General features: G+C 35.9%; 1 protein-coding gene across 6 annotated transcripts in view; it reads right to left on the bottom strand.

Moving 5' to 3' along the window:
- Positions 1-25636, bottom strand: part of LOC150093608 (thrombospondin type-1 domain-containing protein 7B-like) — a 950748-nt gene that overhangs the window by 563121 nt on the left and 361991 nt on the right. For all 6 annotated transcript variants that reach the window (XM_090412735.1, XM_090412734.1, XM_090412733.1 and 3 more), the window contains exon 6: positions 14749-15003. In XM_090412735.1, the coding sequence (XP_090268861.1) occupies positions 14749-15003 (255 nt within the window). The remainder of the gene's footprint in view (positions 1-14748; positions 15004-25636) is intronic.

Here is a 25636-nt window from a genome sequence, read left to right as displayed (position 1 = left end):
GAAGTGGAGAGTATAGAAACAGTAGAAGAGGGGGGGGATGAGAGAAAGGTATGGGAATGATAGAAGAGGAGAGAATAGGATAAGTGGAAGAGAGGGAATGAGAAGAATGCGAAGGAGCACTGGAATCAGGGATAGAGTGATGTCAGGAAGGCAGGCAAGTAGAACACAGAGAGAAAGTGTCAGAGGAAAGAGAGTGAGGGATGCATAGGAGCAATCTAGGAACAGGCTGGTAACAGTGTAATGTATGGAGACTCAATGATCTGCAGTGTGCAAGATAGAATGAGTGAGAAGTGTTTGCCTGGAGGAATGATAGAAACTATGGCTATGGAAATTAAGAGGGGTGGATGAGATGATTGTGATGGTAGGAACAAATGACTTAAGAGGTAATGTAAATTGGGCAGCGAGAGATATAAGATTCTTACTTGAGGTAATACGAAAGAAGAATCAGAGAGGAAAGATAGTGTGCGTGTTGCCTAGGTATGATAGTGACGAGCTGAGCAGAAGAGCAGTAATATTGAATAACATAATAGCTAGAATGTGTCAGAAGAGAGAATTGGAATATGTGGATGCTCAGAGGGTGTTTGAGGACAGATATGAATTGTATGCGAGAGATCGCTTGCATTTGAATGAGAAAGGACGTAGGCATCTGGAGAGATTGCTGTTCTGAACGAGTCAGTGTGTCAATGCAGGGAAACTAGAATGCCCAAGGTGGATGATAGCAGAGGGTGGCCTCTGGTGGGAAAAGGTATCTGGGAGAGGGGGGGATGACATCAAGTAACGCTGAGCAAAGTGGAGTCTAGAGGGGATAATGCTGGGTATAGAAATAGTGACATTATTTCTATACCCAAATATAGAAATGGGTATATTTACCCAAATATTTCTATATTTGGGTAAATATAGAAATATTTACCCAAATTTATACTAATGCCTGGAGTATCCGGAATAAAGGAGACGAATTGGTGGAGTGGATAGCATCATAGGTTGGCCAAAGATTATTAGTATCACTGAGACGTGGTTGACATATGATGATATAATAACAGGAATAGAAGTAGCAGGGTACAGCATTTCTCAGCAGGATACGAAGAGAAAGCATGGTGGGGGAGTATTGCTTATGATAAGTGACAACTTATGTTCTCTAAGAGTGGAGGCTTTGGAAGGCAGTGACACTAATGATTTTGAAAGCATATGGTGTGAGGTAGAGATAGGCAAGAGAGGATATTTAGTGGAGTGTTGCTACAAACCAAGGAGCACAGATGGTGGGGACCAGGAGATGTTTAGACAGTTGAGCTTGGCAAGTGCAAGAAGAATGATTGTTATAGGAGATTTTAACTAAAGCAGATTAATTGGGGAGAGGAAGATGCATGTAGCAATAAGGGAATGGAATTTCTAGAATTCTCGAGGGACATATGTCTTAGGCAACATGTAATAGAGGGAACAAGAGGTTCAAGAGTTTTAGATTTGGTCTTAGCATCAGAAGAGTTGATAATAACTGAGATGACATCTCTTCCACCAGTTGGAGAGAGTGACCATGTGGATTTGATTTGGAAGATGAATAGACATGCAGGAGTATCAAAGAGATGGGAACGTATGTCAACTTATATTGCAGGTGATTATAATAGTCTTAGACATCAACTTGGGGAAGTTTCATGGATGGAGAAATTGAAGGCTGGGATATCATTAGTGCTTGGTAAATTGTGAAAGAATATTTGTTAGCAGCAATAGTAAGCTGTATTCCACAAGTGAAGAAGAGGACACAATTTGGTATAAAGTGGATGACAAACAATATTAAACAGGAACTACATATGAAAAAGAAGCTATGGAAGTGATATAAGGAGACAGGTGAAGAGCAGATGCATGAAGAATATAAGACACAGGCCAGGAGAGTGACTAGTATGGTGAGGAAGGCAAAACTGGAATCTGAGAAGAGATTGGCCCTAAGATCCAAAGAAAATCTTAGGGGATTTTTTAGCTATGTGGCCAATTCCACTATGTCCTCTGATGCAAAGGACATAGTGGAATTGGTCGATGAACACTTTACTGGTGTATTTCATCCTGGAGGAGTAAATTTTAATACTAGAGGGATAATGCAGGTTCGAGGATTAGAGGTGCAAGAGGAAAGTGTGTTTCAAAAACTGAGTACTCTGGATGTCAGTAAAGCTGTGGGACTGGATAATATTTTACCACTTATGCGGATGATGTTATACTTCTAAATAAATCCGCTACAAGTCTGCAAGATTCTCTGACTAAATTGAATAGCTGTTGTAATAGATATGGTATGAAGGTCTGCAATAAAAAGACAAAGACAATGAAAATAGGCAGAATCATTGAAAATGTCAACTGTGTTGTGAATGGAGAACCTGTGGAACAAGTAAAACATTTCAGCTACTTAGGCACAATTTTTACTGAAGATGGTAAACTAAATATAGAAATAGACAACAGAATCAGCAAAGCTGGTATGGTGGGAAGTCAATTGAATAAATTCATATGGAATAAGAAAGAAATTAGTCGGAACACTAAATTAGCTGTATACAAGACTGTGTTCAAACCAATTTTAACTTATGGATATGAGAGCTGGGTCAGAAGTAAAACACTTGACCAAAGACTAGAGACCGCAGATATGAAAGTCCTGAGAAAGATTAGAGGCTTGAACAGATGGCATCAATGGCAATATCATATTAAAAATGAGGATATTAGGAAAGAACTTGACATTGTCAGCATCCAGGAATGCGTTAGCAGAGCTAATCTCAGATGGTATGGTCACTTAAATAGAATGGGAGAGGAAAGATTAGCAAAACAAGTGTTCTCTGCCAGGTTGGCAGGAAAACGACCCAGAGGAAGACCAAGATATAGGTGGATTGATACAGTACAAAGTGCCTTAGACGATAGAAATATAAGATCTGATAATGTTGGAGTCTTGACAAGTAACAGACTGATTTGGAGGAAAATTGTAGATAGGAAGTTAGTAATGATGTAATTTTTTCATGTAGTACTGTCATATCCTGTACACCCCTTGAGGGTACATGGCAGGAATTTGATGATGATGATGATGATGAGTTTTGAGAGAATGTGCTAAAGAACTGACAGCTCCTTTGACTCGGCTTTTCAATGAAAGTCTGGCAACAGGAAAGGTGCCCAGGGAATGTAAGGAAGGTAAGATAGTGCCATTGCATAAGGGCAGTAGCAGACTGGAAGTGTCTTATTATAGGCTAGTTTGTGTGTCATCAGTAGTTGTTAAGATCTTGCAGAAATTAGTTAGGGACCGTATACAACATCGAGTAGATGAGGGTAATGTGATCTGTGAGAGTCAACATGGATTTGTGAAGGGGTGCTCTTGTTTTAGTAATATGCTAGCCTTTTATAATAAAGTTACAAGAGCATTAGATGAGTGAAAGGAATATACTGACATTTTCTTGGATTTAGCGAAGGCATTTGACAGGGTTTCATGTGATAAGCTGATATTTAAGTTACAGCACATGGATTTGGATGTCAGGTTGGTGAACTGGATTCAGGATTGGCTGTCTGATAGATATCAGAGAGTTGTGTATGGTGGGGCTCACTTGTACCCTCTGCCTCCATGAAATGGAGGCAGAGAGGTCCCACAGGACTCTGTATTGAAACCTATATTGTTTAACCTTTATATCAATGATATTGTCAGTGGACTGCAGGGGGATATTCAGTTGTTTGCAGATGATGTAAAGCTGGGAAGGGTAATAGTGCAGATGTGATAGTCCTGTAGGAAGATCTGAATAAGCGAGACAGATGGGCAAATGAATGGAGGTTTCAGTTTAATGCAGCAAAATGTAAGGTTTTGAGGTTTGGGACACATTGATGGGACGCTACATACTCTATTGGTGGAGCTATACTGGAGGAAGTAGGGGAGACAAGAGATCTGGGATTGATGATTGATAGAAATCTGAAATTCAGGGGACATATTACAAAGGTTGTGAAAATAACACAGAGGATTGCTGCAATAATGAGAAGGACACTGAATTTTGGGACACATCGATGGGACGCTACATACTCTATTGGTGGAGCTATACTGGAGGAAGTAGGGGAGACAAGAGATCTGGGATTGATGATTGATAGAAACCTGAAATTCAGGGGACATATTACAAAGGTTGTGAAAGTAACACAGAGGATTGCTGCAATAATGAGAAGGACACTGACCTGCAGAGATAAAAGAGTTATCATTCCATTGTATAAGACTCTGATCAGACCACACTTAGACTATTGTTCTCAGATTTGGTCCCCAGGGTTTGAAAGGGATAAATTAACTATGGAAAGGGTACAAAGGCAGATAACAATGATGGTTTCAGGACAGTACAATGTTAGTTATGAGGATTGGCTGAGGGAATGTGGACTGCAGAGTTTGGTGGATAGAAGGAGAGGTGATATGATTGAGACTTTTAAACTGTTGAGAGGTGGTTACAGGGTTGACACTGGGGAGTTCTTTCGCTTGGTTGAACAGCGGGAAGGAGTAATGACAAGGGGCAATCCTTGGAAGTTACGAAAAGAAACTGTGAGCAAGAGGGTGAGGAGTGGTTTCTTTGCGTGGAGGTTGGTTGAACAGTGGAATGCATTGCCTGATAGAATGGTGAGAGCAAGAACGGTCAATGAGTTTAAGGAGTAGTATGATAAACTTTGTGTTTCCTAGGAGGGACCTCTCATGATGAGTCCTTTTACTCCTTGGAGGCCTAAATAGTAATAATAATAATAAATAAAAAAATCCACATCATTAGATTCTTATCCACAACAAAAACTGCATGATCACTCTATCACTATTGCTTTTCCCCCAACCTCCAAATAGAAACTTATCTTGGATATGGATAAATCATTTAATACTGTCACCAGATTTGGCACTTGCGAGCTCAAGGTCCCCTCCATTAAACATACTTTTTTAGGTAATTATCATTCAATTGTTTCATAAATTCTACTACCTTTCCTTCTCCTAATCTAATGACCCGAGAGGTGAGAAGTACTGTATGATGGAGGATGTGAAAGAGTTATTGGAAGAAGTGTAAAAGAAGAGTGAGAAAGTGAAGTTTGCAAGTCTGTAATGATATGATAGAGACAAACTGAGGAGGTGATGATAGCTAATGAAGCAATATGCAGCTTGTAGACCTGTGGTCTGAGTTTGATGAATAGAAGGATTTGTATAATGCTGATGAACTGCATTTGAACAGAGGGAACAGAGAACTTTGAACAGAGAGCTTGGTTCACTGAGAGTGTGGAAGTGCAGAGTCAGGAAAATTAAAGAAATTTGGACAGATGCAGCAAGTATGTGTGAACGTACCCATGAGGTGGTCAAGTGTGTGAATGAACGAAAAATGCTGGATCCAGTCTCTTGGACAACAGTATGGAATGGTTTATTCAAGTCACAATGTAAAGGTAGTGGGTGGGGCTTACGGGAATACTGTAGTATTCTATAAGTTATAGAATACTATAAGTATCAAAATAAGCAGGAGGAGTTTATGGCATTGGCTGGTGCAACTTCAACAGTTATAGGTATAAGTAAGACTTGGCTAACAGCAGTAATGGGTTTAGTATTTTCAGAGAGGATAGAGCAGATAGGATGGGGAGGAGGGGAGATATGATTGAGACATTCAAATTACTGAAGGGTTTCTATAAAATTAATTCAGAAGATATTTTTGAGAACAGGGCTGGTTGTGGGAGGACTAGGGGACATCTATGGAAGCTGGGCAAGAGTGTGTGTGGTTAGTAAGGTTGTGAACCCAGTTAGAGCTGGGTTCTTTACTTTTAGAGTGGTGAATGAGTGGAATGGGCTGCAAGAGTCTGTGGTGGGTGTTGAAAGTTTATTTTTCACTTGGTTAGACTATAATAAATTTAGTTTAATCCTTTATCCAAGTATGAGCAAACAAAGTTTGCGCCTGAAAGTATCGTCAGGACTGGGGGTAAGGTAGTACAACACCGGGCAACTCATAGCAAAGGTGGACCAAGCTAACATCACTCCTATCTCAGTATCTCCCATAATGCAAAACACATCTCCTTGTGGATATGTCTAATGTTATGCATTAAGGGAAGGGCCACTACCCAGACTAGTTTCGACTTTTATTGAGGTCTCTTCAGTGGGAGGGTCATCTCTACGTATGGGATTACTATTTTTTACGTTTTATAATAATATATATAATATAATATATAATAATTATGTTTATTATAGTCTAGCCAAGTGAAAAATAAACTTTCAACATCTTTCTCTAAATCCAGAGTAATTTAATAAAAAGGTGGCACACCGTTTGGCAACTCCCATACGTAGAGATGACCTTGCTAATGCTTCTGCCTGGTATTTCTACTTGGGCCTGGCTCCCACTGAAGAGACTTCAATAAAGGTCGAAACTAGTCTGGGTAGTGGCCCTTCCCTTAATCCATAACATTATACATATCCGCAAGGAGATGTGTTTTGCATTATGGGAGATACTGAGATAGGAGTGATGTTAGCTTGCTCCACCTTTGCAACGAGAAAATAAATAAAACAATGTGTATTTTACAAATATTTCATGGAAAATGTTCATCTGAAATAGTATTAATAATTCCCCCACTTAGTACTAAGCTCGTTGGAACATGTGCAGCTGCTGCTCAACATCCCTTTGCAGTGCACATTGAAACCCACAGAACAATTTCTTTTCCTACTCCTTCATCCCTGCAAATGCTGTATTGTGAAACAGCCTTCACCCTGTTGTGTTCCCCAAGGAATACAATATACGGTCATTTAAATCAAATGTGAACAAGTGAACCTCCTTTCCCAACCCATCCCATACACAGTACTTATATACTATAGGTTGATCAACCAATTTCTTGTGTATGAGCTCAACATAAAGTCTCCCTGTCTGATACTCTCTTTATTTCTATTTTTTTTTTTCATTTAAATGTATTACTGCTAAACCTCTCTCATATATATATATATATATATATGAGTTAATATGTTAATATAAATATTGTTCTATTCCTGTATCTTTTAAAGCATGAAGCATTTCACATAAGTCTTTGAGTCAAAGGTTTTTTTCATAATCTATGAAAGCCAAAGAAACTGGTAATATTATGTACTTTTGTTTTTTTCCATTACTTAATTTAAGGCTTGTAAATGATCTAAAGTCAGGAAGGATGCTCTGAAACCTGCCTGTTCTTTTGATTGATGGAAATTTAATATACTGTTTAAATGCAATGCGCATATCCTTACAGACATGTATAATTATTATTTGTCACCTTCAGGGAGTCCAAAGACTCATCGAGAGAGGGCATCCACTCTACAACTCTGCTTCCGCCACTCACAATTCACCAACTGACCGCAACTACACCAATGGCATCTACCACTGACCACCACTGATATTTCCACAGACAATCACAAACATCTATGCCCATGGCGGGATTCGAACCCGCAGCCTCTTGACTGGAGAGTGGACACGCTTTCTAGGAAGGGCCACTACCCAGACCAGTTTCACCTTTCTTGAGGTCTCATCAGGGAAGCCAGATTCCAGAAGTAGTACCAAGGTTGATGTAATGCAGAAGTCATATTTTCACATATAAGAAGTCAAAAGGTGTCACACCTTACTACTAAATTACTCTGGACTAGAGACAGATGTTGAAAGTTATTTTATTTATTTATTTTTTTTTTTTACTTGGTTATACTATTAATTAAAGATGCCAAGAAATAATATTCTTAATTTAAATTAAGGGGATATTAAATCCCACATTGTTTTAAAACCGAATAAGAAACTCAAAGATTGGAATCAGAGAGTTTCTTGCCGAGTATAGTAAACTATAAAGTATCGGCGATCACTAAGCGTCCGCTAAATGCAAGTGGCCTAGCACGTAGTGCAATACCGGAAATCTTGCAGCAAAGTCGGTAAAGTTCTGATCACTATTCTTAGGTATTTACCATAATGTAAAAACACATTTCCTAGGAAATGTATGCTGTTATTACATTATGGTGGTGAGGTCACTACCCAGACCGGTTTCAGCCTTTTTTGAGGCTTCATCAGTGAGTAGCTAGACCGAGTTAATACCAAAGTGTATAGCGAAAAGAACTTTATACTCTGCTATACGAGTTTCCGAACAGGTGCAACCATTAAGTTACTTAAATATAAAGAGCTAATAAGCTTCATTTCGGCAACAAAAACATTATTTAAATTAAGGGGATATTAAATCCCACATTGTTTTAAAACCGAATAAGAAACTCAAAGATTGGAATCAGAGAGTTTCTTGCCGAGTATAGTAAACTATAAAGTATCGGCGATCACTAAGCGTCTGCTAAATGCAAGTGGCCCAGCAAGAAACTCTCTGATTCCAATCTTTGAGTTTCTTATTCGGTTTTAAAACAATGTGGGATTTAATATCCCCTTAATTTAAATAATGTTTTTGTTGCCAAAATGAAGCTTATTAGCTCTTTATATTTAAGTAACTTAATGGTTGCACCTGTTCGGAAACTCGTATAGCAGAGTATAAAGTTCTTTTCGCTATACACTTTGGTATTAACTCGGTCTAGCTACTCACTGATGAAGCCTCAAAAAAGGCTGAAACCGGTCTGGGTAGTGACCTCACCACCATAATGTAATAACAGCATACATTTCCTAGGAAATGTGTTTTTACATTATGGTAAATACCTAAGAATAGTGATCAGAACTTTACCGACTTTGCTGCGAGATTTCCGGTATTGCACTACGTGCTGGGCCACTTGCATTTAGCGGACGCTTAGTGATCGCCGATACTTTATAGTTTACTATACTCGGCAAGAAACTCTCTGATTCCAATCTTTGAGTTTCTTATTCGGTTTTAAAACAATGTGGGATTTAATATCCCCTTAATTTAAATAATGTTTTTGTTGCCGAAATGAAGCTTATTAGCTCTTTATATTTAAGTAATATTCTTAATTTTATCCTTTATCCAAGTGTAAACAAACAAAGTTTGTACATGAAGTAATTCATGAGTGGGCTACTTGTATATAGAGGTTGATGACTTCGCATCAATTGCCTTGGTACTCCATAATGCAACATGCATATCCTTATAGACATGTATAAAGCCATGCATTATTGGAAAGGCTACTACTCAGACCAGTTACAACCTTTATTGAGGTCTCACTTTTGGGTCTGCTCCCACTGATGAGACCTCAATAAAGGTCGAAACTAGTACAGGTAGTGACCCTTCCCATAATACATGGCATAATACATGTCTTTAAGGATATGTGCATTGCATTATGGGATACTAAGGCAATTGATGCAAAGTCATCAATCTCTATATACAAGTCATTAAATTATATCCCAGTCATTAAGTTACTTCATGTGCAAACTTTGTTTTTAACAAAGTTTATACAAAGAAGTCTAAATTTCCCCCAGATATTTTTGAATTATTTCAATTTACCATGAATGCAGGTTACTTTACATGGGGGGGGGGGAATTCTACAAACAGATTAATGGTACTGCTATGGGTTCCCCCCTCTCTCCCATGTTAGCAAATTTTTACATGGAACATTTTGAAAACAAAGTACTTACCACAGCTACATACAAGCCACAAGTGTGGTTGCGCTATGTAGATGATGTGTTTGCCATCTGGCCCCATGGACAAGACACTTTGGATGCTTTTGTCACCTACCTAAACAGCCAACACCCCAAAATTCACTTCACAGTAGAAAAAGAATCAAATAACTGTTTACCATTTCTTGACACATTAGTCACCCGCCTTTCAGATGGATCACTATCTTTTTCTATTTACAGAAAGCCTATACACACAGGAAGATACCTACATAAACAATCACATCATCATCCAGTCCAACAGTACGGCATTTTAAAAACATTGACACACAGAGCCGGAGCCATTTGTTCTAACGATACAGCTTTGGCCACTGAACTCCAGTACCTGCGCCATACGTTCTTAGCCAACGGCTACAATCCCTACAAAATAGATAAAATACTACATAGGCCCATTACTCTGCCCTCCCCTAATACACAAGAATACAACACGACCATTTCTATTCCCTATATCAGAGGTACATCGGAAAAGATAGCCAAAGTATTGTTGAAACATGGCCTTCACACCACCTTCAAACCTCATGTCAAGCTGGCAACTCTGATCCGCTCGCCAAAGGATAAACTTCACCCTTTAGCACACCCAGGAGTGTACTAAAGTTCCATGTGACTGTGACTTGGCCTATTATGGGCAAACAGGAAGATCAGTGAACATCCGCCTGGAAGAACATGAAAGATACATTTGCTACTATTACTATGGCAAGTCGGGACTGGCAGACCACGCTTTGGACACTCCTTCACACAGGATTAGATGGAGGAAAACGAATGTGCTATTTAGGAGTCGTTATAGATCTGAAAGATTATTTTTTGAGTCAGCAATGGCTTTGAAGAATTCTCCCAACCTTAACAAATATGGTTGCATTAATTTGCTAAAAATTTGGGAGACAGTTATCTTAAGAAAAACTCCTGGATAACTGCCGTTTTTTTTTTTTTTTTTGTTTTTTGTTTTGTTAGAGGGCGCCAAAAATAGGACTTTAGATCTTTTGTCTTTTGCAATTATATTGTTTCACTCACTCACTGTCACGTTTACTTGTGTGTTGTGCTCTGATGATGCTGAGTTGAAAATCAGTGAAATATAAGCGTTAATAAAACATCTTTGTTGAAAAAAAGTGTTTGTGGTGTTGTTAATACCGTGAAAAATAAGTCATGAATAACCATCAACACCTAAGCTTATCAGTTAGATTGAAACTGCTTGTTGTTTTGACTCAGCCATCTGTGCCTGATATGGCAGTAAAGAGCACAAAACCAAAGACTACATTGTCAAAATATTCAGAACAGTTAGTTGTGAAGAGAACCAATGTACTTCTTAGTGTGTTAAAGAGAGAAGAACGAGATTCAAAGATTAAAACATTCCATATTAGCCACAACATTTAATTAAAAAGTATGCATTAACTTGTGGCTATCACCTTTTCTCAGCTGTTCATCATCTCCGAATACTATGATGTACTTTTCATCAGAACAGAGAAAGCATGTAACATTTTCATTTTTGGCCTTACTCATGAAGAAACTTGATACTTTTCAACTGAAGGTGAGTATCATATGGAGATGACTTTTTTTTTTTTTATCCCAGAAATTTGGAGAAAAAAAATTCATTCTAAAAAACAAGCAAACCAGAAGGATGCACATAATTTGCAGACATAATACACTGGACTCAGCTTTAGTTGCTTTGGCCATAAACCCAAAACAACCAATATCCTACCTGGTTTAGATATTTCCCTGGGCAGCCTTACTACTCTCTCTCTTGTGGTTACTACACCATTGTTTCTCATTATGGAAGATCTAAATAGTCAAAATGCTCTGTCTGGTGGTGCATATAGTTAAAATAAGAATATATATAAGATACTGAGTGCATAAAACTGTTTTATAACTGTAACATGCTGAAAGACCTAAATGCTGATAAACATGCCTGTTGTTTTTAGTAGTATATTCTGCAATATCCTAAGTACTTTCAATTCATCAACCTCCTATTTTCACATTAGTTCCTGTCATAGCCATATCCTCACTTGGATTATAGACCCTTGCAAAATGTATGCTCAGTAACTCAACTATTTTGTCTGCTTCTTCACCTTACTGCTATCAGTACTTGTTAAAGTTGTTCTTCCATAGTAATTCTTCCTTCTGCTTGCCACATAGTGAAAGAACTGTTTGGGATTTCCTTTGGCCTGCTTGGCTAATTTTTTCTTGCAATTTAATTTTGTCTTCCTCACCATGCTGGTCATTTTTCTTGCCTGAGCCTTGTACTGCTCAAGCACTTGCTTTGATCAGCTTTCTCTTTCTATGTACCTTTTATGATATTTTCTTATTTTGCATTGCTATTAATGATATTGGCGAAGATTTGGATGGAGATATTCAGTTGTTTGCAGATGATGCAAAGTTGGGAAGAACCATAAAGAGCTATGAGGATGTTGTGGCCTTACAAGACTTGAATAAATTGAGTGACTGGGCACAGAAATGGGGATGTGAGTTCAATGTTGCAAAATGTAAGGTTTCAAAATTTGGAAAACAAAGATGGGATGCAGAATTTGTGCTTGGTGAGAATATATTGTTGGAGGTAGAGGAAATAAGAGATCTGGGGGTAATAGTAGATAAGGATCTAAAATTTAGGGGGACACATCGCCAAAATTGTGAAGACAACACAAAGACTTCTGGGAATGATGCGGAGAACACTGACGTGTAGAAGTAGGGAGATTCTTGTTCATTGTATAAGGCTTTGATTAAGCCACACATGGACTATTGTGCCCAGATTTGGTCACCTGGTTTTCAGAAGGATGAAGAGATGTTGGAAAGGGTCCAAAGGCGACTGACTAAGGTAGTTTCTGACCTCTGGAATGTCAAGTATGAGGAAAGATTGAAAAGATGTAATTTGCAGAGTCTAGTGGAGAGAAGGAAGAGGGGAGATATGATAGAGACCTACAAGTTGGTAAGGGGGTTGTTATAGGATCAATGGTGGAGAGGTTCTACAGAGAATAGTGGGAGATCAGGGGAGAACTAGAGGTCATCCCTGGAAACTGTATAAAGAGGGTGTGAGTAGGGGGAGTGAGAGGCAGGTTTTCTTCAAGCAGAGTTGCGAGTGATTGGAATGCCTTGCCTGAGAGTGTGGTGTCTGCAAGGAGTTTGAATGTGTTTAAGACATGGTATGATGAAATGTGTGTGAGATAAAAGGACCTCCTAGATGAGTCTTTGACTCCATGAGGTCTTGTTTAATAATAATAATTATAGTATCTTCCTACGCTATTTTATATTGTACTCTATGATCAAAGTGTGTATTATTTTTTCTTAATTCATTGGTTAGACCAAATTATAGCATATTTTTTCCATTTTTTTTTGTTAATTACTTCATTAAATTTTGGTATATACCTGGAATATCTACATTGCCAATTCTTACATTTAAATCTCGAATTAAGAAAAAATAATACACACTTTGATCATAGAGTACAATATAAAACAGCATATGAAGATAAAATAGGTCACAGGTCAAATATCTGCAACTAACTGCATTATAACTAATACAGAAATGTGAATATTACAAAATATAGAAATATAAGAAGACAATTCTATATAAATAAATTTAAAAATTCATGGAAATAAATATTTATTGAGAGGAAATTTTTGATCTTGTTTCAAGACCATTCTCAATGCAAACAGTTAAAAGAAAAATTATAGAATAACAATTGAAAATAGTAACATGTGATGTGACATTCAATACAAGAGGAGAGCTCAACTTATAACTATTAGGATCAAAGGAAATGACACTGAAATTATTATTAATTAATAAATTATAATTTATTAATTATCATAATGAGTAAAATAATTTCCCCAAGGTTTAAGAGTAATTTCTGTTGAGATGTGGATGACGAATATGGGCTTCATAGCTTTCTTTATATAATCTTTTTGACTCCTGTGTAAAACTTTAGTCTTATTCCAACAAATCCTATTTTTTTTTTTTTTTTTAAATAATGAAACCTGAGGTGAGATCATAATTATAAGAAACACATTAACCACAGTGAAAATTATTTAATGTAAATATTTCATCCTAAGTATCTTAGGACATCATCAGTACAGTAGTTTAAACAATAATAGGAATAACATACAGTTAGGGCACATGATTACAATAGAATCTCATTAAACGTGCGTAACGTGTTACAGAAGTAAAAAAAAAAAAAAAAAAAACTAATAATAATTAATTCACGCAATTTTGTATGACAATTTCCCATACTTTAGGAATAGTAAGAACGTCATTGCAGTTTAAATTTGGTCTGTGTAGTATGGCTTCAGAACTTTCTTTATATAAACATGAATGTTTATATAAAGATCTATGTATTCCATGCTCATGCAAATTGTCTTACTTTGGACAGACAGGTAGGTCTGTTCAGAAATGCATCTCGGAATCAAGACCACATTCGTCTTTTTAAACCGCAAAAATCTGGCCTCTCTCAACACGGAATTGAAAATCCAAGCCATAGGATCCTTTGGGAAAAGTCTAAACTTTTACATAGATCTTTATATAAACATGAACGTTTATATAAAGAAAGTTCTGAAGCCCTACTACACAGACCTAATTTAAACCGCAACGACGTTCTTACTATTCCTAAAGTATAGGAAATTGTCATACAAAATTATGTAAAATAATTATTACTAGTTTTTTTTTTTTTTTACTTCTGTAACACGTTACGCACGTTTAATGAGATTCTATTGTAATCATGTGCCCTAACTGTATGTTATTCCTATTATTGCTTAAACTACTGTACTGATGATGTCCTAAGATACTTAGGATGAAATATTTACATTAAATAATTTTCACTGTGGTTAATATGTGTGTTTCTTATAATTATAATAACAAATCTTATGTCTAGTAGATATGGCATGACTGGCAAGAGCTGACATCAGAATCATGGAGCTGAAGTAATTCTGATGATGTTTTAGGAATATCTGAGCAGACCACACTATCTGCCCCATAAGAAGAGGCTGCAAAAGAAAGGAAGGAATCCTATTCTACTGACTCCATGGACTTAATAAACATCAATTTATTTGAGTGAAATTAAACTAACTTGAGCACATGGTCTCCAAAACTGATAAACAGTATGGAATAAGTAAAATAAATCTTTTATACCTTTGATTTACTGAATTTCCAAATGATTAGAACTCAATGTAAATTACAAATTTGGTTATGCAATAGGAATTTTTAAAAATAAATATGGACTTATGCACTTACTTATAGCATGGTGGAAGATCTTTTGTTATAATCCTTTTTTCTTTTAGAGGTGGGCATGACTGACCATTTCCTTCTGGAAGATGAAGTAACTGACGTGACCTAGTTCTCATTTCTGGTACCATAAAATTTTCTGAGGTAACACAGCCTTCTTTATGAATTGTCCATTCACTCCATGGCGAAACAACACAATCTTCAGGAACTATACATGTGCACAAATATTGTGATTTGTCAAATCCACTTCTGTGCTGACAATAGCTAAAACAAATTAATCTATCAGTTAAAATATTTCATGTATAAGATAAAATTCATGTGCAAAATACATACTTATAAATAGAACTTCCCCTAGATGGTGACCAGGTTTAAGAATAGTCCCAATGTAGCCCATGCATGTTGTAAGAGACGACTAAAATGGATACCCTTTCCTTCATGCTTACATGGTAATCAGAATACATTATGAAAAATTATGAAGACAACTACCATGTTAGAGCAAAACTTTAGTTTAATATAAACCAAAATGAACACTTGACATTTCGACCTTCATATCAAGGTCATCATCTGGAGCATATACATACATACAAAGAAACAAGCTGCACTACAATCTACTACATGGTTTGCTAAAGTTACTGACCAACAGTTACAACAATTATTGGCCTGACCTCTGGTGAGGAAAAAAAAAACCTTTACTACATCAAAGCTAGAGTCCTATTATTATCTATTAGGTTACAAAATTAAATTGAGCTGAAGAGCAACGTTTACATATAACTATGTAAGTATACATATAAATTCCAACAAACTGGTATGGAATAGTTTCCAATAAAAGCTGAAAGGTTAGGAGGGGAAAGTATAGTGGTGGAGTACTGCTTATGTTAAGTGACGACTTATGTCCTCTAAGAGTGGAGGCTTTGGAAGGCAGTGACACTAATGATTTTGAAAGCATATGGTGTGAGGTAGAGGTGGGCGCAAGACAGGATATTTAGTGGGGTGTTGCTACAAACCAAGGGCAAAGAGGGTGGGGACCAGGAGATGTTTAGAGAGTTGAGCTTGGCAAGTGCAAGAAGAATGATTGTTATGGGAGATTTTAACTACAGCAGTATACATTGGGAGAGTAAGATGCATGTAGCAATAAGGGAATGGAATTTCTAGACTTCTTGAGGGACAAATGTCTTAGGCAACATGTAATAGCGGAAACAAGAGGTTCAAGAGTTTTTGATTTGGTCATAGCATCAGAAGAGTTGATAATAACTGAGATGACATCTCTCCCACCAGTTAGAGAGAGTGACCATGTGGTTTTGACTTGGAAGATGAATAGACATGCAGGAGTATCAAAAAGATGGGAACGTATGTCAAATTATATTGCAGGTGTTTATAATAGTCTTAAACATCAAGTTGGGGAAGTTTCGTGCAGGGAGGAATTGGAAGGCCAGGATATCATTAGCACTTGGGAAATTGTGAAAGAATATTTGTTAGCAGCAATAGTAAATTGTATTCCACAAGTGAAGAAGAGGACACAATTTGAAGTAAAGTGGATGGCAAACAATATTAAACAGGAACTTCACGAAAAAGAGGCTATGGAAGAGTTATAAGGAGACAGGTGAAGAGCAGAAGCATGAAAAATATAAAACACAGGCCAAGAGAGTGACTAGTATGGTAAGGAAGGCAAAACTGGAATATGATAATAGATTGGCCCTAAGATCCAAAGAAAATCCCAGAGAATTTTTTTAGCTATGTGGCCAGTAGGAGGAGAAATTACTGTGGAAGAATAACATTGTGTGATAAAAATGGAATAGAGTGACTGATGCAGATGACATAGTGGAATTGTTCAATGAACACTTTATTGGAGTATTTCATCCTGGAGGAGTAAATTTTGATACTAGAGTTTTTTAGATAGGGCAGGTTTGAGGTTTAGAGGAGAGTGTGTTCCAAATACTGAGTACTCTGGATACCAATAAAGCTGTGAGACTGGATGGTATTTCACCAAGAGTTTTAAGAGAATGTGCTAAAGAACTGACAGCTCCTTCGACCTGGCTTTTCAATGAAAGTCTGGCAATGGGAAAGATGCCCAGGGAATGGAAGGAAAGTAAGATAGTGCCATTGCATAAGGGCAGTAATAGACTGGAAATGTCTAATTATAGGACAGTTTGTGTGTCATCAGTAGTTGTTAAGATTTTGGAGAAATTAGTGAGGGACTGTATACAGTCCCTCACTGAGGGTAATGTTATCTGTGAGAGTCAACATGGATTTGTGAAGGAGCGCTCTTGTTTTAGTAATATGCTAGCCTTTTATAATAAAGTTACAAGCAGTAGATGAGTGAAAGGCATATACTGCCATTTTCTTGGACTTAGCGAATGCATTTGACAGGGTGCCACATGATAAGCTGATATTTAAGAGTTGCAGCACATGAATCAGTATGTCACGTTGGTCAACTGAATTCAGGATTGGCTGTCCGATAGGTATCAGAGAGTTGTGTATGGCAGGCCAGTTTCAAGGAGGCAAATGATTACAAGTGAGGTCCCACAGAGCTTAGTACTTGGACCTATATTGTTTAACCTTTATATCAATGACATTGTCAGTAGATTGCAGGGGAACATTCGGTTGTTTGAGGATGACGCAAAGCTGGGAAGGGTTATTAGTAATAGTGCAGATATGGTAGCCCTGCAAGAGGATTTGAATAAGCTAGACAGATGGGCAAATGAATGGGGGAGTTTCATTTTAATGCAGCAAAAAGTAAGGTCTCAAGTTTGAGACACATCGATGGGACACCGCACTCTATTGGAGGAGCTATACTGGAGGAAGTCGGGATCTGGGGTTCGTGATTGATAGAAACCTGAAATTTAGGAGACATATCGCAAAGGTGGTAAAGGTAACCACAGAGTATTGCTGCAATAATGAGAAGGACACCGACCTGCAGAGATAAAAGAGTTATTATTCCATTGTATAAGACTCCGATCTGACCACACGTATACTATTGTTATCAGATTTGAAGGGGATAAATTAACTGTGGAAAGGGTACAAAGCTAGATAACAAGGATAGGTATCAGATATACCTATCCTTGTTATCCTCATAACAATGCCAATCAAAACTATGCCTCAGCCAATCCTCATAACTAACAATGTTAGTTATGAGGATTAGCTGAGGGAATATAGACTGCAGAGTTTGGTGGATAGAAGGAGAGGTGATATGATTGAGACTTTTAAACTGTTGAGAGGTGGTTACAGGGTTGACACTGGGGAGTTCTTTCGCTTGGTTGAACAGCAGGAAGGAGTCATGACAAGGGGTCATTCCTGGAAGTTACGAAAGGAAACTGTGAGAAAGAGGGTGAGGAGTGGTTTCTTTGCATGGAGGGTGGTTGAACCACGGAATGCATTGCCTGATAGAGTGGTGAGAGCGAGAATGGTCACGGAGTGGTATGATAGACATTGTGTTTCTTAGGAAGTACCTCCCGCAATGAGTCTTTTGACTCTATGGAGGCCTGAATAATAATAATAAGTGCCATCCAAATTCTCGAAATTTTTATACCACCATTATTGTTGAGATTAGGGTGAGATTATTGTTGAGATTATTCAGAATTTCATAGGCTTCTTTAAATTTTTGTTCATACCAAGTTTTTGTATGATGTAAAGAGCTAGTACTTTTCCAATCAAATTGTACGTCCAGTTTCACCAATATAAGGTAAGTTACAGGTGCAGTAGATGCAATAAACTCCAGGATGTGCCAATGGGAGGAGAGGATCCTTAGAGGAGTTGAATATGTTTTTTAATTTTATAGGTGGTTTAAAAGTGGCATTAAGATTATAATGGTGTAGAATTCTATTGATTTTTTCTGATAACCCTTTAATGTATGAGATGGCTATGGTTTTACTGTAATCTATATTCTTTTTTGATGACGTTTTGTGAAGAACTTGATTAATACTATTTTTGTTATAGGCATTATTTATAAATGTGTTGCTAATAATCTTTAATTCTTATTTAATAGCTTGTTGATTACAGCAAATTGTTATAGCTCTATTTTGCTCTAATTAACAAGCTATTAAACTAAAGTTCTGATCTAACGTGGTAGTTGTTTCCATAATTTTTCATAATGTGAAATGGGTACACAGTGTCTGGAGGTATAGCTGGACCACCCTGCTTCAGGGAACAAAAATTTGGAGTCTGGTCCTACAAGTTGGGAGGTTTGGCAATGGGCTAACAACCCATTCCTGTAAAAAATCTCTTGTTAAGAAAGCTAAACAATTGAAAGCCGGACTAACTTTAAGGAAATGACACATGAAAAGGAAAAGGTTAATGAATTTTGAAACGTGGAATGTTAGAATAATGTTACAGGTAGCGAAAATGCAAAACATAGCAGAAGAGGTTAAGAAATATGAAATGGATGTTACAGCATTACAGGAGAAAAGATGGAGAGAAAAAGGAAGAATAAACACAAAAGATTATATATGTATTATAGTGGTGCTGAAGAACAAGGAAATTATGGAGTAAGATTTATTATTAGAAAGAAGATAAAATCAATTTTAGGATTCACGCCAATAAATGAAAGAATTTGCAAGTTACGAATTAAAGAGAAATTCCATAATATCACTTTTAATAATGTATATGCCCCAACTGAAAATTGCTGATGAGATTGTGACAGATCAATTTGATGAGGATTTATAAGAAACATGTGAAAAAAATAAAAATTATGCCATGATAATATTTTAATGTAAAAAATAGGAAAAGAGGACATATTTCATGGAGTACTTGGAAAGTACTCCATGAAATATGTCTAATATGTTTACATGAAGAAACCTGTGAAAATGAATAGACTTACAATTAGCAATATCAAATAAACTTAGAATAATGAGTGCATATTTTCAAGATAAGATATATTTGGGGACCTAGATTATTCCAACAACCAAAACGATCACGAAAGATCACGTCCTGATTTCAAAAAGATGAGCAAGTTCAGTCAATGATGTACGAGCATATAGAAAAGCAAATTGTGACTCTGATCATATGTTAGTTAAAATTAAATTTATATAGCAAATATCAAATATAGACCAAAAGAAAACTGAAAAGATAAAGTGGAACACCAAAGAATTCCAAAATAGAGAAATAATTGATAAATATCAGAAGAAACTAAAAGATAATATTCAAACAATAGAAAAAGGAAAGAATATAGAAAAAAAATGGGACTTAATCCAACAAACAATCATAAATGTAGCAGAAGAAGAAAGAGGATGGTATAGAAAAAACAGAAATGAATGGTTTGTTTAAGAATGTAAAGAAACAATTGAATTGAAAAACAAAGGAAAAAGTATTTACAGAGGAACACAAGAAATAATAGAGAAGAATGTGAAGAGAAAAGAAAGCAGGTAAACAAAAATTTGTAAAAAGAAATGATGGAGAAGAAAGTGGAACAATTAGTGCAGTATAATGAGAAAAGAGAAACTAGAAAATTTCATAAAGAATTAAAACAGCTAGTACATAATTTTGATACACAAATAATAGGATGCAATGATAAAGAAGGAAAAGTATTCATTGAGAAAGAATTAGTTAAAGAAAGATGGAAGGAATATTTTAGGGAATTATTGATGATGACAACAGAAGAAAATAAGGAATATGAAGATCAAAATAATTGATCTTCTTCTATAATAGAAATATAGAAGAAAGAATTCAAGAACCAACTTTGAAATAGTGGAAATAATAAAAGAAATTAAAAGTTTTAAAGCACCAGGAGTAGATAGGATAATGGAAAGAAATGTATTATTTGATATTATATATATCAGGCCTGCACAACATACGGCCCGCAATGCTATTTATTTTGGCCCATCTGCCTGATTAAAATTATTTAATCATACAAAGGAATATGAAATTAGACGATTTTTTCCTAGCGTTGAATTTAACTTTTACTAAGATTCTGCATGTTTATGTTCATGCGATTAATGTCACAATCATGTTTCTTTCAATTCGACAATAAATTGCATTTGGAGTTACTCCCACTGTCATCTTTAATAGGAAATTATTACAATCACTTAGAGGTTTTGTTAGTGCTAGTGTCACTGTGTTAAAATTCAAAGTTACATCTCCATGATAATGACTTGATGTCCACGAATGAGAACGAATCGTATTACACAAAGTGGCCGTGCCTTGACTGGCTTTGGCAGTGTAGTGGTTGGTTGTAGCTGGAGCAATACATTACATAACTGTTGTCATAACCTGCATTATTGTGAGTTTTTCATCATTAGTTTTTTGTAATTAATATTGTCAATCTCCACACAATGAGCTTAAGTAAAAAGCGCAAAATAGATTCGGAACATCGAGCATTTAACCCTGAGTGGACAAACAAATTTTTTTTACATTGTTTAAGGACAAAATCGTGTGCATTGTTTGCCGGGAATCTATAGCTGTGCCGAAAGAGTACAATCTGAGATGTCATTTTGAATTAAAACATCCTAACCTTGGCGAGTTGGATGCAAGTGAAAAGCAAATAAAAGCAGCAAAGTTATTGAAAGTCCTTAGTGCTGAGCAACAAGCCTTTAAAAAAGTGGCATCTGCAAATGAAGTTGCCACAAAGGTAAGCTTAAAAATATCAAAAGAAATAGTTTGTGCTGGCAAATTATTTACTGAGGGAGAGTTGATAAAAAAAAGTGTCTGATGATTGCTGTTTCCAAATTGTGTCCTGATAAGAAAAATAATTTTGAAAATATCAGTTTTTCCCGTATGACTGTTCACAGTGCAGGGTGGCTGATATTGCTGAGGATCTAAGATAACCTGCAAAAATCAGCTAGTGAATTTGTCTATTATTAGCTTGCTATGGATGAAAGTACTGATGGGAAAGATACTGCACAGCTTTTAATATATGTAAGAGGCATTAATAAGAATTTTGAGGTGACAGAGGACCTTGCTGATTTGTGTTCAATGAAAGGAAAAACAACAGGAAAGGAGATCGCAGAAAATGTAAAGATGCATGTAATCGAAAAACTATCGTTAAATTTCAAGAATTCAGTAGCACTTTGCACTGATGGTGCCCCATCTATGTGTGGAAAAAATGTTGGTGCTGTAACATTTATTTAACAGTATGCAGGTAAACCATTGACAAAATTTCACTGCCTAATTCATCAGCAGGTGTTATGTTAAAAGGTTTTGCAGTTTGATCATGTGATTAAAGTAGTATTTGCTCTGGTCAACTATATTCGAGCTCAGGGTTTGAAACACAGAATGTTTCAGGCATTTCTAGAAGAAAATGATACCAAGTACGGGGATCTACCATACCACACTGATGTATGTTGGTTGAGCCGCAGTAAAGTTTTGTCATGCTTTATAGCTCTAAAAAATGAACTAGTTGCATTTTTGGAATCTCAAGAAGATATGGAAAAATTCCCAGAAATAACGGCTGAAGAATGGAATCAAGATTTATTTTTCTTGTGTGACATTTTGGATCACTTCAATGACCTTAACTTACAGCTTCAAGGAAAAAATAAGTTTGTTTTTCAGTTAATGTCTCTTATAAAGGCATTCAAAATGAAATTAATTTTGTTTGAAAATCAACTTGCTAAGGGGGATAATGTCACATTTCTTAACTTGTTGACAGAATATTCCATCAGAATATCATTCAATGGTGGGTAGAAAATATAAGAAGCACATATCACTTCTAAGTGAGGAGTTTCAGAAAAGAACGTCATTCAGTAATGAAGATGAAGTCCGCATAAAAGCGTTTTCTGTCGAAGCAGGAAATCTACCTGTCGAACTCCAGATGGAAGTTATTAATCTCCAGTGTTATGAAAACTATCAAGTCAAGCACAGGGAGAGTACTTTACAAGAGTTTTATTCTGGATAAGGATAAATTTAAAAGTTTGTTGGATACAGCCTACCAGGTATTTTGTATGTTTGGGAGCACGTATACTCGTGAACAAACATTTTCGGTCATGAACTTGAACAAAATCAAACAGCATCCATCTTTAAGTGATATCAATTTAGAGGCCATATTAAGAACAGCCACTTCAAACATGACACCAAACTTTGATAAAATAGTGGCAACCAAAGAAATGCAATGTGTCACATTGTGACATTCAGTCACTGATATTTCACTGAGAATAAGTGTGACATTCTCAGCGAAATTATTAGTAAACTTTGTGTTTATGTTTAAGTGGTTTTTATTGAGAAATTTTGCAGCTATATCTGTTTGTAAATAATTTTGATTATAATTTTAATTGTAATACTCTAAAAAATTTAAATATGCATATTACTTAGTATTTACTGGAGACCTAGTAACAAATTTACTTAAATTTAGCTGCAGTGGAATAGTCTAAGATTCAAGGTCCGAAGTGATCTGGCCCTTGATCAGGTGGTCCAAGTTGGGTTTGGCCTCAAAGAAAATCAAGTTGTGCAGTCTGATATATATGGAAAGAAGAAAAATTCCACATAATTGGAAAATTGGAATAATCCAACAAATATATAAAAAACAAGATAAGATGAATTGTCAGAACTATAGAGGCATTACATTATTGAATGTTATAAACAAAATTGGAGGTGCCCCCACATAGGCTTTAAAGGAACGTGAAGATGACCAGGGCTTCTGACCTAATGTCCAATTCTCACCTTCTCGAGGTGCACTCTGTAAGGTATCTACCTGGATACTGAACGAACGAAGGAACTTCGTTCGTTCAGGACATTGACTTGTTATTTCGTTCAGGAACTCAGAACATTGACTGGTTATTACTAACACAATGTTCCAACATAAAAATGTGCACAAATTCACATGGAGAGAAGAGACAAGAATAAGAAAAGTCTCACTGACTGTGTTATTGTTGATAGTGATGTTTTATCACTGGTGCAGGACACTAGAGTGTACAGAAGATTTGAAATTAGAAGTGATTGCCATTTAGTCTTGAGCAGGATAAAATTGAAATTCATATTGAAAAGAACATTTAAGAAAGTTTTAAAGCAAATAAAAGTTGAGCAGCTCTCAGATATGAAGTGTAGACTAAAATACACAAACATTATTCAAGAAAAAATGAAAGAGTTTGAGAATAGGAATCAAACCTTGGAGATTCAGTGGCAGGCCCTGAAAAAAATACTGATTGATTCAGCCAGAGAGGCAGGTGGCAAGGTTGTCTGTAAGGATAGAGAAATTAGAACTCCATGGTGGACACACGAAGTTAAAGAGGTAGTGAAATAAAAGAAGAAAGCATATCAAAAGTTCCTGACAAATAAGTCAGCTTGTGCTCTTAGAGAATACAGAGACAAATGTAAGAAAGCTAAACACTGTGTAAAACTAACTAAACAAAAGTCATGGGAAGACTTTGGTAAGAACATAGAAAATAAATATCAAGAAGCTCGCAAGATATTCTGGAGTTTGCTGAAGAAGCTCAGAAACAGAGGAGAGTCCTGTAAAAGAAATTAGAGATGATAAAGGTGACATGGAAACTGGTGAAAAAGATATCTCTGTTGTAATAAATTTAGTTTAATCCTTCATCCAAGTGTAAGCAAAAAAAATTTGTGTCTGAAGTATCTTCAGGATTGAGGCAACTTGTGGTAAAGGTGAACCAAGCTCTTATCACTCCTTGTCTTAGTATCTCCCACAATCAGAGCCGGCGCTAGGGTCTTTGCCGCCTTCATGCAATGTCTATCTAAGATCCCCCCCCGTAACGATCTGGGCATGTATGGTTCTTTTACGATAATAAAAATTTAAAGTATTTGAAATTTCTTAAATAAATTTTGACAGAACAACCACACGTTGGTTCGTTAAATGTAACAAACCAGGGGTGTTGACTAGGCAGGATAATCTTTAAAATACCGAATATTCAAAACTTTCTCAAAAGTTAAAGCAAATTTTGATAAAGATACTTTACTTAAATCGGTGAATATAATGATACAGGGATTATAGCCTTCTCACCGACCTGAATTGTTAACAAAATTAAAATGAATTTTAATTAAAGTTAAAATTTATTTGAACTAAAGTTTAAAAAATTCTTGCATTTTACAAGTTACTAAATTCTTAGTAACTTGTAAAATTATTTAATAATTTTTATAATTTTAACTATCTTTTAGGAAAATAAAAGAAACTCAAGATAGATGAGAAAATAAGAAAAGAATTCAGAAATAATTAGAACATTTAATATAAGTATTCAAAAAATAACATTTTTACAGAATAACAGAAAATAAATTAAATTACATAAATATAGTTGAAATTTTTTTTAATTAAAATTTTAGGAGTTTTGATTTCATATTCATAAAATTAGAAATAATGGTCTTAACGTCTAATTCCGCACATATCATTTTCAATAGTTATTAACACCAAACTAACAAGCATTTTTAGTTTAATTAACATTAAATTAAAACCTACTTAAGAACCTACTTTTAATCAATTTCAACTTGGAAAAGGAACGTTCACTGCTCGCTACACACTAACAGGAAAGGTTAATAGTATTCTTAAAGCAATTGAAAAGTTAGGGAAAGATAAATTATTGGACACAATAAAATTAAGAATATCGAAAGGGTTTTGAATATTTAAATTATCCTTCCGAAAAATATCCCGGAAAGCACATAACTCGTCATATAGTTCTATTGCATTTATTTGTCTTTATTGTCGCCGTCTCCTTCAAGAGAATCTCTAAATCGTCACAATTTTTTCGTAAATCTTCGTTATTAATTTGTAGTAATCTATACAAGAAATTGAAATTATCATAATATGTTTTTAGTTGTTCAAAACGTTCTATTAACGAACACATAGCAACGCCTAGAAGTCGATAAAACACATTCACTCTAAATTTATCTTCTGGCGATTCGTCATGATGCTCGTAGTCAAATTGTCGCGTCTTCTTTCGTCATCGGACTTCCGTACCAGTTTTAAATTCTTGTTCTCCTTCCACCTCTTCACTCAGTTCTTTTGTCATTTTAGAACTTCTTTAAA

This window comes from Typopeltis vanoorti, chromosome 23, assembly GCF_054136105.1.
Source record: "Typopeltis vanoorti isolate ZY-2024b chromosome 23, IOZ_Tvanoo_1.0, whole genome shotgun sequence".
NCBI classification, from domain to species: domain Eukaryota; kingdom Metazoa; phylum Arthropoda; class Arachnida; order Uropygi; family Thelyphonidae; genus Typopeltis; species Typopeltis vanoorti.
The sequence above is the reverse complement of the archived record's forward strand: the minus strand, read 5'-3'. Positions and strand labels throughout refer to the sequence as shown.